The following is a 14,979-nucleotide window of genomic DNA, read 5'->3' as shown; positions in this document are numbered from 1 at the left end:
TACCAGTGAACCTTACATCAGTAGTAGGGAAATTGATGGAAACACTCTTAAAAGAAAGAGTCGTAGATTATCTCAAATCCAGCAATTTGCAGGAACCCAAACAGCATGGATTTACTGGGGGGAGATTATGTCAAACAAATCCTATTGACTTTTTTGACTGGGTGACTAAGGAAATAGATAAAGGGAGGGCCATAGATAGACTTTAGTAAGGCTTTTGACAGGTTCCACATCGCAGACTGTTAAATAAACTGGAAAGCATGGGATTGGATACAAAGATAGTTTAATGGATAAGTGTCACAAGCCGCTGCACTGCCAATGTTGTGCAAAGCAAACGCCAGGCCAGCGTTCACTGAAACCCCGCCTACCTCCTGTCCATCATTCTGGGTTTCGATCTGGATTGGCTCCTGCGTCCATGTCCTTCTGCTGTGAATGCTGCTCCGATGCCGGTGATAGCGTTTCACGTGTTTCCAGTTCTGGCATTGTCTCCTGTATTCAGTCGAGTATCCAGTTTTCCTGCTATCTTGTATACCTGCCGTTTGTGTCATCTGTGCGGCACGGTTCGCTACTATATACCTCCCATTTGTGTCATCTGGGCGGTACAGTTCGCACACCTGCATCATCAATACACAAGCCAGTGTCCTTCCGCTTGTGTCAACCCGCGGCACAGGCTGCAATCTTCAGTGCTCAAGCCAGTGTACTCGCGCTTGTGTCAACCTGGTGGCACAGGTTGCACTACAGCACTGGCGGCTTGTATCAACTCGACAACACTAGTCGCAATCCAGCATACTTCCTGCAGTCATCTGCTACAGCAGCCAGACAAGGCACTTCCAGCTGCTACTGGCCCAAAGGCCGCATCTTACCTACAGGGCCACAGCCAGCCAAGGCACTTCCAGCCCTCGAGGCTGCTACCGGTCCAAAGGCCGCATCTAACCCCACTGGTCCAGGCTTCAGCTATTCTAACCATCTCAGTGGTTTACGCTGCTACACGGCCGCATCAAGCCAAGATTATACCAGCCCTCAAGGTGGTTGCAAGACAATACCCTACAAGGTCCTACCCCAGGCTTAAGAATAAGATCATGGCTGCAGGATAGGAAACAGAGAATTGTAGTAAACGGTAAAAATGTTAGTAAATGGTAAAAATTTTACCAGTGGAGTACCTCAGGGATCTGTACTTGGACCAGTGCTTTTTAATATCTTTATTTGTGACATTGCAAACAGTATTGATGGAAAACTATGCCTTTTTGCAGATGACACAAAGGTATGCAACAGGGTAGACACACCAGGAGGGGTAAAACAAATGATTGATGATCTAGGTAGACCAGAGGAATGGTCAAGAACGTGGCAACTACAGGTTAATGCCAAAAAATACAAGATCATGCACTTGGGTCTCATAAATCCAAAGGCTAAATATAGTATTAATGGCACTATACTGGAAACTACTGTAGAGGAAAGGGATTTATTAGTCAATATTTCAGGTGACTTAGAGGCAAACAAACATTGTAACAAAGCAATGAGGAAGGCAAGTCAGATGCTTGGTTGCATAGGGAGAGGAATCATTAGCAGAAAGAAGTGATAATACCACTGTATAGGTCATTGGTATGTCCTAATCTCGAATACTGGCCCTGATTCAGAGCCAGACGCTCTGACAGAGCGCTCGCTCTGAAACAGGGCCAGCCTTCTTGTTTTTTAGAGCAGCCTCCTGGCCGCTCGCATAGCTGTGGGTGACCACCCACAGCTATAGCGAGCGGCCAGGAAGATGGTCGCGATGAGCTTGCGACGAGACCCTTGTGGTAGGGTCTCGTTGCTGCAAGCCCCAGAGAGATTTCAGCCGAAATCTCTCCCACTGACATCACTCGCGGCTTGCGTGTGTCAGTGACAGAGCCATAAGTAGACATTTTTCTGTGCCAGAAAGAGCTTTGGTGCCCCCCCCCCCCATCGTAAACAGGGACAGTGCGTGCCGCAGGCCAGAAAAGGCGTGGTCTCATAGGGAAAGGGCATGGCCACTCTATAGTACCCCCAATTCACATTACATCACAAGTAGTGCCCCTTGTTCACATTACACTATTTCCCTTATACACGTTAAGTTAAATTGTAGTAGTGCCTCTTACACATTCTGCTACACAGTAGTAGTGCCCATGGCTGGACTAAAAATATAATTAATATTAGAACATCATAAAAGTGTACATCATTCTCTGTAATAAAATACACACAACAGAGCTCATCCTGAAGGGGATTTATACATAGTCATACATTTGCTTTGTTCTGTTAGGTAAAGCTGGCACTTCATTGGGCTAGGTCACACACATAGAAAAGGGAAAGAATTTTCCCAAATGGCCAAGCCCCAGCTTAGCAGTTGTAGAGGATTAAATAGTGTTCACTGAATGAAACATTGAAACAAAACATCACATTCATATAGCAAATGCAAAAAAGTGGATTATGAAGAGGAAAACATTAATGGTATTAGTAGCAGGGGGAGATTTATCAAAACTTGGAGATATATAAAGTGGAGTGAGATACAAAATGCTAAATATTCCTAGAACCCCATGGTGCACACTTTACCATAAGTATACATACAAACGTGATCACTGGCATTAGGAACTGAACCATGGGCATTCCTGGGTGGTGACTGGGAGATGGCCTGAAGTGTGCGTGATGAAAGTCAGTCCCAGGTACACAAGGGGAAGGCTGAAACTAGCATTTGCATATTACCGCTGCAGTGACTCTCCCAAAACTAAAAAAACATGGCTGCAGTAGCGTCCATCTCTGAATCAGGGTGAATGTTGGGAAGTCTTATTGCTATTTGAAATCTATAATAACAATGGTCCCTGCCCTAGAAGATGTGAACGCTGATCCACAAAGTGAGATGAAGCATTTTAAGAACATCTTATATGACTTAATAACTGAAATTACAGATGAGACAGCAGCTTTGAAAAGTCCTGTATAGTAAATGTATCCCCAAGAGTTAAAACATTTCCCAACTAGCTTTTTTTTTTATTAGTGCCATACTCCACCCAATCTATGTGAAATGAATGGGAAATCCATCTGTTCACTGCATTTAGCATCTGGTGCTATCCACTGAAACAGGAAAACCTTTTTTGACATCTCTGAATTAGCAGTAGCTGTCTTCATCCTGAACATAGCTTACTGTGCAGAAGTTGCAGAGGATCCAAAAAGATAGATGTCTGGCCTGAATGCCAGCTCCCCTAGGTATCCCAGGCCCCATAGTCTGGGAGGTTGGTCTATTTTCTATATTGCCATACAGGTGGGTAGGCTTGTGCCCTCATGAGGAGCTGTCTGGCTCATTCAAGGAGAAGCAATCGGGAAGCCGACTGCCTAAATACCGGCAGCCGGCTTCCCGACTGTCATATCCCGGCAAGGGTGAAATGCCGGGCGTCTAGATGTAGACGCCCGCATTTCCCCGATGCCGGGAGACCGGCGCCCGGCATCCCGATCGTAGTGATGCCGGGCGCTGCGAGCGGACAGCTGCGGGGGGGGAGAGTTAGGTTTAGGGCTCCCGGGGGGCACTTAGGGTTATGCACCCCCCTGGGAGGGTTAGGGTTAGGCTAGGGGGAGGGAGGGTTAGGGTTAGGCACCCCCAGGGGGGACTTAGGGTTTGGCACCCCCCCGGGAGACTTAGGTTTAGGCAGCGGGGAAGGGGGTGGTTAGGGTTAGGCACTTAGAGGGGGGATTAGGGTTAGGCACTTGGGGGGGAAGTTAGGGTTAGGCACCCTAAGGAGGGTTAGGGTTAGGAGGGTTAGGTTGGGTTAGTAGATACTTACCTATCCACGATCGGGATTTCCAGCGCTCTCGGCCTTCCGCTGCTTCTAACTCTGCTCTTGTCGGGCTGCCGCTGACGGGAATCGCCCATTGAAGTCCCCACTAGATAGGCCCAATGCTATTGTTGTGTTAGGTCCTGGCCAGTTGAATGATTTGTTCATCACAAATACACCACCAACACACTGTGGTATACAGTGCAGTAGGCACTAGGTCTACCTTACTTGTGAAGGCATTTAGACCTGGATAAAGTAGGAGATTTGCCCATAAGTTCTGCGCTGGGCACTAGGCACAAGTGCTCCCTAGATCATCTGTTATCACTGGCGATGCACACCATTTTTTCCACCAAACTGGCAAATTTCACACCAAAACCGGGCACCCATAGAAAGACAAAGGATAGTTAAAATAATTAAACCTTCATAGGCCTAAGTAGGTATATCGGTACAAATAAACCAAAGAGGTTTCCCGGCAGTACTGTACCTTTAGCTCTGCATTAATATTTTGCCTGTATTTGTTAGTACTGGTGAGGGTAGTACATTATAAAGTGAGTATCAGGTGGGTCGGTCAGGACATTTGCTTCTTAGATTGGTCAGTCAGGGTGTTCACTCATTGCTGTAGCTCATGAAATGGTGTGAGCAAGGTGCCTGTGGACATCTGTAGACAAGGTTAAAATGTCGACATTGATAGAATGTTGACATTGGAAATAACAACATTGTCATGATGTCGACATTTTGAGTTAACATTAGGGTTAGGGATTGAAGTGCACTTAAAAAATACATTGTCAACATTTCAACAATGTTGGCATTATATCAGTGTGTACATGTCGAATGCCAACATGGACAATGTTGACATTTTGAACATATAGTCATATTAACTTATAATTTGTATGGCCTCCAAAGTGAATGAAGCATGTTTGTACGCAGCCACTTACAGCGACACACCAGCGACACTCCCTGTGCGTCTGAAACAGTACTGCAACTCTCTGCTCTATCAATAAAAACACGTGCTGTGCAACATTACACGCATTCACAGTAAAAGAATATTGCTCCAATGTATCTCACTTCTGCAGTGCAGGCCCTTTGTATCAATTATTGATACATTGTTCCCTATGGAGGCCGGCTAGTACATGTACAGTATACATCAGACCCGGGTGTAAAAGGGGTATAAGTAAGTATCACTGCGAGATGCAGTGATAATAAGTGAAATATGCCATTGGCAATTAATATAATTGTTAAAGGGAGTCTTGAGCATCTCAGATGAACACGGGCCAGAGTAACCAACTATGAATTATATCATATAGCACAATAAACAAAAAATCTGATTAATAAAGAGAGTGTATCCACAACACAATGAGCAAAACCCCTTGTTGGGTATATTAGGCAACTATACACTGCTCTAACAAAGAGTTAACAGCAGGTATAACCTATTCTCAGGTTACACCTGTTCATATCCTTACCACTAGGATACACAGACGTGGTTAGACGGTATTTGACAAACAGCTGCCAGACTATAAACCTTTCCTTACCATGGCTGAGCCTCACAGTCTCCCCTCGCTGCTACTTCTGCTCCTCCTGACGCTGAGTGTCCCTTTATTACAAGGTAACATTAGTCTCTCATTTTCTGTGTGATTAGATAATGAAGCAGTTAATTAGAGCAGTATAAAATGCAAGCTTCTGTCTATACAATGAACACAAAATGAGTTTTACACAGTTGCAACATATGAATTATTTTTGGAGTAAATTATATGTATAATTATAATTCTTCCTAGCATAAACATCATCTGTAACATCTTGTTTAACAAGTCAATAACCTGGAACAGTATTACATCTATGTTTAAGTATTATCATAAAAAGTTTGCAAGTAGTCCTAAGACACATATTTGGTGATGTGAGTTTATACACTTTTTACCCTGCAGTAAAAAGAACAATCATTCTAAGTAGGTCCAATATCTTATTTGTTTAGCCTGTGTCTGATCCAGAAGAAGAGGGGCTTTTATCTGTAGCCTGTGGCCTATGAGTTTCAGCAGGTAAACATACCCTACAGGAGAAACCACCTACGGGGCAGGTCAGGGCTGGGAGCTAATTGATATAGCCTGAAGTTCTGACAGATAAGAGGTATAAATGTTACAAACTTCCTTTTCAAGATGACAACTTTTAAAACAGTTATGGAGGAAATCAATCTCCATAAACTTTGGGGAGAATGTTCTACATGAATCATTTGCCACAAACATTAAACAAAATGACTGCAACAGGTAACAGCATCTGTATGGTACACATAGTGTAGTGTTTTATTTTCTGCCACAGTGGCTCCTAAGTTACACTATAGTATAAGGGAATGTAACACTACTCAGTCCTAGCTCTGAGGGCACAAAGTCACAAGCAGATATATATATATATATATATATACACACACACAGTAGTTACATTGTAATGTGTCACTAGTTGTACAAGCAGTACTACTTGCTTGCGATTCTGATGGTACTGAATATTTCCAATTATATTCCCTTATTTATACTGTACATCAGCAATTCATTTAGTTAATGACAAATTAGACTGAAAATTGAGGCCCCTAGCTATCAATGGAACAAGAGTCCTAAATTTGGCAAAAACTGCTTTTTTTTCATCATATATAGAAAGTTTCCCTATTTATCAATCCCTATAACTGGAGTTTATCATTGCCAGCTATTGCTGGTGGAAGCTATTACTGGGGTACTTCAAATCTTGTTATCACATATTTACCAAGGATATCACAAGCTTTCCTCCCATGCTATTGCCACCTCAGAATTGCAATAACTATGACAATATACAAGGATTAATGCTTTATTAGTATAAAAAGTGAGTTTCTTTATTAAAGTATATTAATTCTTTTTGCTGCGATGGATGAGTGGAGCTCGTCCTCTGAATATACCTCTAGATTGCGGGTGATGAGTCCCAATCATCATCTGCAGCAAGCCTGCTTTAAACTAAATTAAATGAGTCGAGACCCCTCTATCAGAAGTTATTGTCTGGTGATCACCTGGCAATGACTAAAAAAGTACACAAAACATAACAGTTAACATAGATGAGGGTATCTAATGCCCAGATCTTACCCATGTCAAATAAATTGGTCCCCTCATTTCATGTGATAAGCTTCCTAGTTTAAAAAGCCGTAAAAATGTTCAAATTAAACTATATCATTTTCAAGTGCATACTTTCTGTGAAAACTGATATATCCTTAATTTTACAAATGTGGGTTAATGTTGAGGCAAGACCCTTCAGATCTCTCTCTATTAGCCTGTATTGAAAGGACATGCATGTGCATTAGGCTCACTGGGTCCATACCTGGAAGCAAAGTCTTCCCTTCCCGTTAATGTGGTCAACCACTATTTATTGCAGCTGAAATTCCTGGTAGTTCCTGAATCAATATACCAGCAATCCTGTTCTGCATAGCACTCACATTCTTCTGCTTGCATTCAAATGCTTTGTGACCAATTTTGTGACATGTATAACACTCATAGTTGAATTTTCTGGGTTTCTCACTATTAGTATAAACAGTAATGCAGTATTCTCAGCATTTAATCAACTGGCACATTGATATGGTTATGCAGCGTAAGTGCTTTGCTTATCTCTCTGCAATGACATGCTGTGCTGGAAACACTCTATGCTTTCTTCACACTGTGGGTCTCATTCAGACCCGCTCGCAAGTGCTTGAGCGCTTGCAAGCGGGTCGATGTTTAGCTCTAAGCACGGGCAGCGGCTGCACTGCACGTGCGCAAGCCCCGGAGCAACAGAGAAATTCTCTCACTCCGAGGCTCACTACAAAAGGGGCGGCTGTCGATGTTGTAGGATGTAGTCATGGCGGGGGGGGTTATTTTCACAAATGGAGGCATTCCCAAGTGAATGCCTGCCATTTGTGGGCGGCCCCACTGACATCCTACCACAAGGGTCTCATCGCAAGCCCCGCGCTACTCAACAGGCGTTTTAGACGGCTGCTATAAAATGTGTATTCTCACTGCATAATATTGCACCAAAATGTTTAAATGTGTAGTGTCCGATTGAAAAACAAATACATATGGTGACAGTCAAGAGCCACAATTGGGGATAAGCGCTGAGCGGAGCTGACAGTTTATCCTAATTGAAGGCAGCATGGTGACAGGCAGAAGTCAGTATTGGGGATTAGCGTTGAGTAGCGCCAACAGTTTATCCTAACTAAAGGCAGCAAGTGGGACATTTACCCTGCTCCCTAGTTATAAACCATAACTTGTGCTGACTGCGATGAACAACATCCATAACAGGAGACCAACCGCTAGGCAGCAATGATTAGTGTTACTTAAACAGAAGCCACAAGCGGAACAATATACCTGTCTCTTTATTATATGTTGTAATCCAGTGCCTATCTATTTGTACGCCCAGTATATATAGCAGATAACAATAACATACAGCTAAAACGGGAGACCAACCGCTAAGCAGTAATGACTTGTATTATTTAAGCAGAAGCCACATGCGGAATATCAAGTCTGCTTTTTTATCATATGCTGTAACACTATGTTCATTCACATGTATGTCTAGTAGATAGAATAAGTAATAGCAGCATAAAACTTATTACAAATAGCTACAAGTGGGATTCTGTTGTATTTCCCCTAATACGTATTCAATATACTAATAGCAGCAGAAGAGCGGCATCACGTATTATGATATAATTAGGTGCAAGTGGGATGCTGTTTTCCTAAATATATATTCTATACTCATTTATATTGTACTTCACCGCCAGCAATGATTAAAATATTCACTGCAGTAAGACAATGAAGAGGACAAATTAGTCAGTAATTCTATTATCCAGAAATGTAATCACGGTTCATAGGATATTAGCTGCTGACCAGTGGATATATATTTATATATGGATAAATGTCAAAACCAGAAACAAGATGTATTATTGAACATCTGATATATAACTACTAGAGGACACAACACATGAGACCCAGTATATTTATTACAAAGTTTCAGTGTAGACCCATGAATAGAGATACAATAAAGTGTTGCAAACACAATATCAGTTTATTCTGATACTCTATTATAAACACAGGATCTCACTGTTAACATTATAGATCCTCTATTCATGATATTGGTGCAAATAACAGGGCAATTTAGCCTAGAAATTAAAAGATAATTAGATACACATTGTTATATAGCAGTCGTATTATTTTAAACACTGAATTTTTTCTTTTTTCTTCACACTTAACTCTATTTTAATATTTCACCGATCCTTATATTTTAATACATACCAATAAAAATATATGTTTTAAAACTAGTTGGTTCAGAGTGCACCACACAAGATGCTTACTTTTTTCTTCTTTCTTCTGTTGAAATCTATTGTCTATGACTTATAGCATCATGGTAGCACCCTCATAAAAATAAAATATAAATTAGAGGTAATAAGATATCTATAGATAACAAGTTGAATATTGAGGTTTGAACCTATGGTACCATAATATAAAATATACCTGGTCCTCAGGACACTGGTGCGGGATTTATTCTTTAGAAGTTCCTGTGTTTGCATGTGTCTAATGAGGTCTGAGTGACTCATGGGTGTTTTAGTTGCTTGGAGCGTGAGTGACCCACGCTAGAGTACCTGGGCCAATAACCTGTTGAAATGTGTGTGTACTGTTGGCGGTGAAGTGGCAGAGTTATAGTACACACTGACAGTGGCGGCACTGGGGTCAGTGACACCCAGTGCTGTAAATAGCCCCCTTCTTCCCCGTGTGCCTGAAAAATTGGTGTGACCTCACAGAAGGGCGTGTGGCCTCACAGGCAGGCCATGTCTCCTTCAATCCAAGGGTGTAGCTTCATGGTTAGCCCCGTTTACATAACTCTAGGGGCATGCCTGGCATTCCTGGAGACTGTGCCTGCACTGCCGGCTTCTCCTGAGTGACAGGAGCATACTGTGGAAGAGCCGGCATTTTGGTGTCACCCACTGGAATGTTGTCAGCTGGGAATGTGGTCTCCACCCCCCAAACCTCCCTTGTGATGCCTCTGCATACCAGTGGACCTCCTAAGTCAGAAATCAGCCCAATACTTACCTGATTCCCTGCTCCTGGTGCGACCGCCACTGTCCGGCGGCCGCTCTGAGTCCTGGCTCTTCTCCTGCACCATGGGAGAGACGTCAGTGTCATGACGTCTCTCCCATCATAACCTGCTGTGGGGGGAGCCAGAAGGCGGAGCTCATGAGTGAGCTCCAGTCGGCTCCCTAGGTTGATGCAGCAGCCAATGAGACTCTGTCTGACTCTCGTCAGCTGCTATAACAAACACACAGCTGCTGGTGGCGGCTGTGTGTTTGTAACTGTGTACAAACACACAGCCACTGCCGGCAGCTGTGTGTTTGTTATAGCAGCTGATGAGAGTCAGACAGACTCTCACTCACTGCGATCTACACTACGCTAGCGGCGGGGATACTAGCGGTGGGTGCTGACAGCGCACCCCAGTGCAAGCCACCACTGCTAGTGGGGGGCCCCCCTTAATCTGACCCTGAATATACTCTGCCAACGGGTAAGGATATTTTTCTACAGGCTGTGCAAGTATTCAAACTGCACAAGTTTCTAGTGGAGATATTTATCTACCAAGATTAATACAAATGACTGTGGAAATTGGTCACTCATATATATCCTAGCGGTAACAATATACACAGATAACATCAATTATTGACCAGCGATATTCACTGGGTTATACAGAATCAGTTTTTTGTGCATTATTTTTTAATGTTGTTTGTCATGTCAGAGAGATTCATATATATAATGTAATAAATTGTGAACTTTTAAGAGAAGCCTTGTTATAGTTATTCAGACAGGTGCCATCATATTGCATCAATTGTTACAATATATATTCATTCCTTGTAAGCGCAGTTCAATCAATGTGTTAGTTTGTGCTTATAGTGGAGCAGATGGTACTGGGAGATGAACTAGCTGCATTTTTAAATTTACTATATTCAATATAACACCTTTTTTAGTGAAGCGCAAGGAGATTGGATACTAAGCAACTAGTATCTCGTAACCATCTATTTTTTGGTTGTTATGGTAACTTCTTCACTGGTCCACTTCTCCACTATTTAGAAGGCTTGGTGCATCTGACCCCAATTTCTGTATATGGATATAAAAGCAGTTATATAATGAAGGATCAAGTAGATGGCATTGTAGCATAAGACACATGGGGATCTATTCGTTATCAATTACATTCTACAAAAGCAGGTGAAAATGAAGGGGTCACAGGTTGCGAATAGGGATCTTTTTTGTATCCCTCCTCCCCTGTCCGGCTCCTCCCGCCATTTACCAGGGCTTCGCGCACCTGCATGAACTGTAGTTCAAACGGGATGTAGTTAGGAAGCCGGCGTTCGAAATACTGACTGCCAGCTTCCCGACTGTGAAATCCCAGCATTGGACTGATAAAAGGTGTCTAAATAAAGACACCTATCTTCAGCACCACGCCTAAATCCCGATGCCCAGCATACCGATCGTAGTTAAGCTGGGCGTCAGGAGCGCTTAGCCGCAGGGGGGATGGTTAGGATTAGGGACTCCCAGGGGGATTTAGGGTTAGGCACTCCCCCCAGGAGGGTTAGGTTTAGGCTAAGGAAAGGAGGGATTAGGGTCAGGCATCACCGGGGGGAGGTTGGGTTTAGGCGCCCCCTGGGAGGGTTAGGTTTAGGGTGTGGGGAGGGGGTTTTAGGTTTAGGCACCCCTGGGGGGAGGATAGGGTTAAGCACCCCTAAGGGACGGTTAGGGGGAGAAGAAGAGAGGGTTAGGGGTGTTACTTACCTCAGTCGGGATCTTAAGCTGCCGGCCTTCCGGCGTCGGTATTTCATGATGCTGTTTAGATCAGCTGTCTCCACACCAGAGCAATAATGAATTGCTCTGGTGCTCGCAGCAAGTTAGGATGTTACTTATCGGGGTCCGCTAGGATCCCTATAATTAACAAAATGAATAGACCCTATGGAATTGAACCCATAACCTTGGCCATGATTATGCTAAACACCTCTATTGATTGCAAAATTTTATTGCATTTATATATTATCAGTAATTTGGAGTTGTGCACCTGAGATTTGTCTGTTTCTGTGCCTGCAATTAGTCTCATCAGGTAGCACCTCCCATTATATATATTCAGGGTGTGCAGTCCAGGAACCTTTCCTATATACTCCATTTAATGTGCTTTATTGCACACCTGAGGGAAAGGAGATGCCCTCAGTCTGTATTAGCACCCCTTCCTTATTGGTTTAAAAGCATGGAGTCTGGTAATATATATGCACTCTAGTATTAGGCACAATTCTAGGTAAGTCCTACAAGTTATATACTGTAGTGCTACTTTGGTTCATTTTTGGGGCGTGGGTCCCCCTTGGTTGCTTTGGTTGATCTGTTTTAGGGCACCGCATAGAACACATTTTTCTTTTATAACACATTGTAACCCTTCACTGTTTGTTTATTATACATGTACTTCACTTTTTTATTTTCATTCTTTATATGCAGCTGTGGCTGCTCTTAACTCTCTCTTTTACACTGCACTTTTCTTACTATGACGGTGCCCTGGGGCGGCTAATCTGAGCTAGTTTGGGGGTGTCCTGCACTCTGAATTTGAACCCTAGTATGTTAGGGACCTACCCTAGAGAGGTTACCTGGATATGGTGGGTAGGCCCATAACCTTGGCCATGATTATGCTAAAAACCTCTGTTGATTGCAAAATTGTATTGCATTTATATATTATCAGTAATTTGGAGTTGTGTTTATTTCTGTGGCTATGGAATTGAAGTTTATATGACTGTTGAGTGTACTAGTGCATATAGGCAAAGACTCAGCCACTGGGGAGTTGGGGTAATCCACTGTAGGCCCCATTGCATAAGAGATCCACCCACTATTGCAAGTGGGCAGGGCCAAAATTGTCACAGCTTATACAGAGTGACCGTCGGGGACATTCATTTCTAGATTGCCGGGTACTAGGGGGCCTTTCTGCTGCCACCATCAGCAGGCAGCAGCAGGGGAACCTTAGGTTGTAGTTGCTATAGGTAGACATACAAATGTGTCCTGCTACAACTTTGCTCCATAAGCCATGTAGTGCACCATACTAGTTGCGCCCTGATGTGCCGCTGCTTGGCTCTCTATATCGCATCATGCTGCAGTAAGGCACAACGTAACACACCGAAATGCTGGAAAAAAAAGAGTGTGTAATACAACTTTCTGTCCACCAGATGTCGCTTTTTCTAAACTGCACAGCGCATGCATCAAATAGCCAACAAAGCTTTTGTAGCTCCGTCTGCTGATTGTCTGATGGAACCTGTCATTTATTATACTATATAGTAGTAATGGACTGCGTTTTTGCAGGATTAAATAAAGAGTTATCAGCATCGGCCAAAAGACGCACACCCAGTATTAAATAAAGACAGAGCAATTCAAGTTCATTATTCTTAAGGAACTCTGCCAAACTCAATATATTGCTCCTAACTTCCCACCACATGTCTTTTCTATGCTATTGTATGCCACCCAGCTGCATTTTACGCCAAACCGCTATAGACATTGGCCCTCCGCCTTTCATCGTTGTTGGCGTGGGGCCTGTCTGTGCCTCACCAGAATGAGGAGGTTAGCCCTATTGTATCTCCATATCCTGGCAACCATGTTGAGACTAAATAAACACATGAGATGCAGTCAGGATGTCACCAACATCGGGACGCCACTGCGGAGCTGATGCATGTGTAGATTGACTGCGTCATCACACCACCCGCAGTCTTTTGTTCTGAGACACAAAATTATTCACATACTGTACTGTAATACAATATACCGTATTGATGGTACAATAAAATTGATTGCAAAATGAGTAGTGACGGTTTACTGTACACTTTCTGAACGTGACTGGCCAGCCCATCTGTATTAATTTAATTCTGTGTTGAAGATTAAAAAATAAATAAAAATCAAAACTAAATAAAAATTTACACAAAGCCCCTACTGGGCTTTGAACCCGAGCTGCCGGCTATGAGGTGCTCTTACCTTACCCACTCAGCCACCAAAGCCAGCTATAGCAGCAATCACACCTATTATGTATGTGTTGTTAAGCGTGCAACATTACACCAGGCTACGTGTACAATACAATGTCAGTAGTGGGCTCAGCATGCAGTGGCATTGAATAGAAGTGAATGATGGTGGGGGGAGGTGGTGAGCCATACCGTGAATAGTAACGAGTGATGGTGGCCGGAGGTGCTGAAGCATGCAGTGAGTTCCACACAGTATACTGTATGAACAACTGCAGGCAGCCTACCCACCCCCACCCCCCTGTGGGATTTGTGATTAATTATTATTATTATTATTATTACTACCAGTTATTTATATAGTGCACACATATTCCACAGCGCTTTGGGAGCCAATTAACCTACCAGCATATTCTTGGAGTGTGGAAGGAAACCGGAGTACCCGGAGAAAACCCAGACATGCACAGGGAGAATATACAAACTCTGCACAGGTAGGGCCGTAGTGGGAATCAAACCCATGACCATAGTGCTGCGAGGCAGTAATGCTAACCATTACAGCGTCTGTGCTGCCATTACTCAATGACTCATGCTGCCTTTGACTTGGGGGGGGGTAGGGATTTGGGTGGCCTAATTGAGAGAGGAAGGGAGGGGGAAAGTGCAGAGTATTTTAAAAGTATTGAATCTGAAATGATCTCCATTTATGAAAAACTTCCTGTGCATCTTTACAACACATCATGTAAGGACAGTTTACTGTGCAGTACAGACGGCCCTGTACAATACAATGTCTACTGTATAGCGGAAATGCCAGTTGGTGACAATTTAAGAACAATGTATTGAGTTCGGCAGAGTTACTTAAGAATATTGAGGTTGAATTGCTCTGACTTCATTTAATGCTGGGAGTGCGAATGATTTATTCTTTATTTAAACATGCATTGAAGATTAAAAAAAAAAATACTGATGTACAAAATGACTGTCTTTCCGGGCCTCTAACCGAAGGCTCATGCTCTGTAAGGTGCTTACCCACTCACTCACACACACACACCAGCCTTATCAGCAGTCACACCTGTTAAGTATAATATGTGATGTTCAGTGTGCAACTTTACACCAGGTAAAGTGTACAATACAATGTCAATAGTGGTTTAGCGTAAAATGCAGCTGGGTGGCATACAGTAGCATATAAATTACAGGTGGTCGGAAGATGGGAGCTATGTATTGAATTCAGCAGAGTTCCTT

At 43.1% G+C, this 14,979-nt stretch overlaps 1 protein-coding gene across 2 annotated transcripts in view; it reads left to right on the top strand.

Annotated features, from left to right (window-relative positions):
* The first annotated feature begins 5,272 nt into the window (after nucleotides 1-5,272).
* CIST1 (colon, intestine and stomach enriched 1) overlaps nucleotides 5,273-14,979 on the top strand; it is a 102,009-nt gene continuing 92,302 nt past the window's right edge. For both annotated transcript variants that reach the window (XM_088463964.1, XM_088463963.1), the window contains exon 1: nucleotides 5,273-5,373. In XM_088463964.1, coding sequence (XP_088320090.1) covers nucleotides 5,301-5,373 — 73 coding nt within the window. In that variant the 5' untranslated portion in view covers nucleotides 5,273-5,300. The remainder of the gene's footprint in view (nucleotides 5,374-14,979) is intronic.

The sequence above is a fragment of the Taudactylus pleione genome, unplaced genomic scaffold (assembly GCF_031769625.1).
Source record: "Taudactylus pleione unplaced genomic scaffold, aTauple2 ptg001531l, whole genome shotgun sequence".
NCBI classification, from domain to species: Eukaryota; Metazoa; Chordata; class Amphibia; order Anura; family Myobatrachidae; genus Taudactylus; species Taudactylus pleione.
The sequence above is the reverse complement of the archived record's forward strand: the minus strand, read 5'-3'. Positions and strand labels throughout refer to the sequence as shown.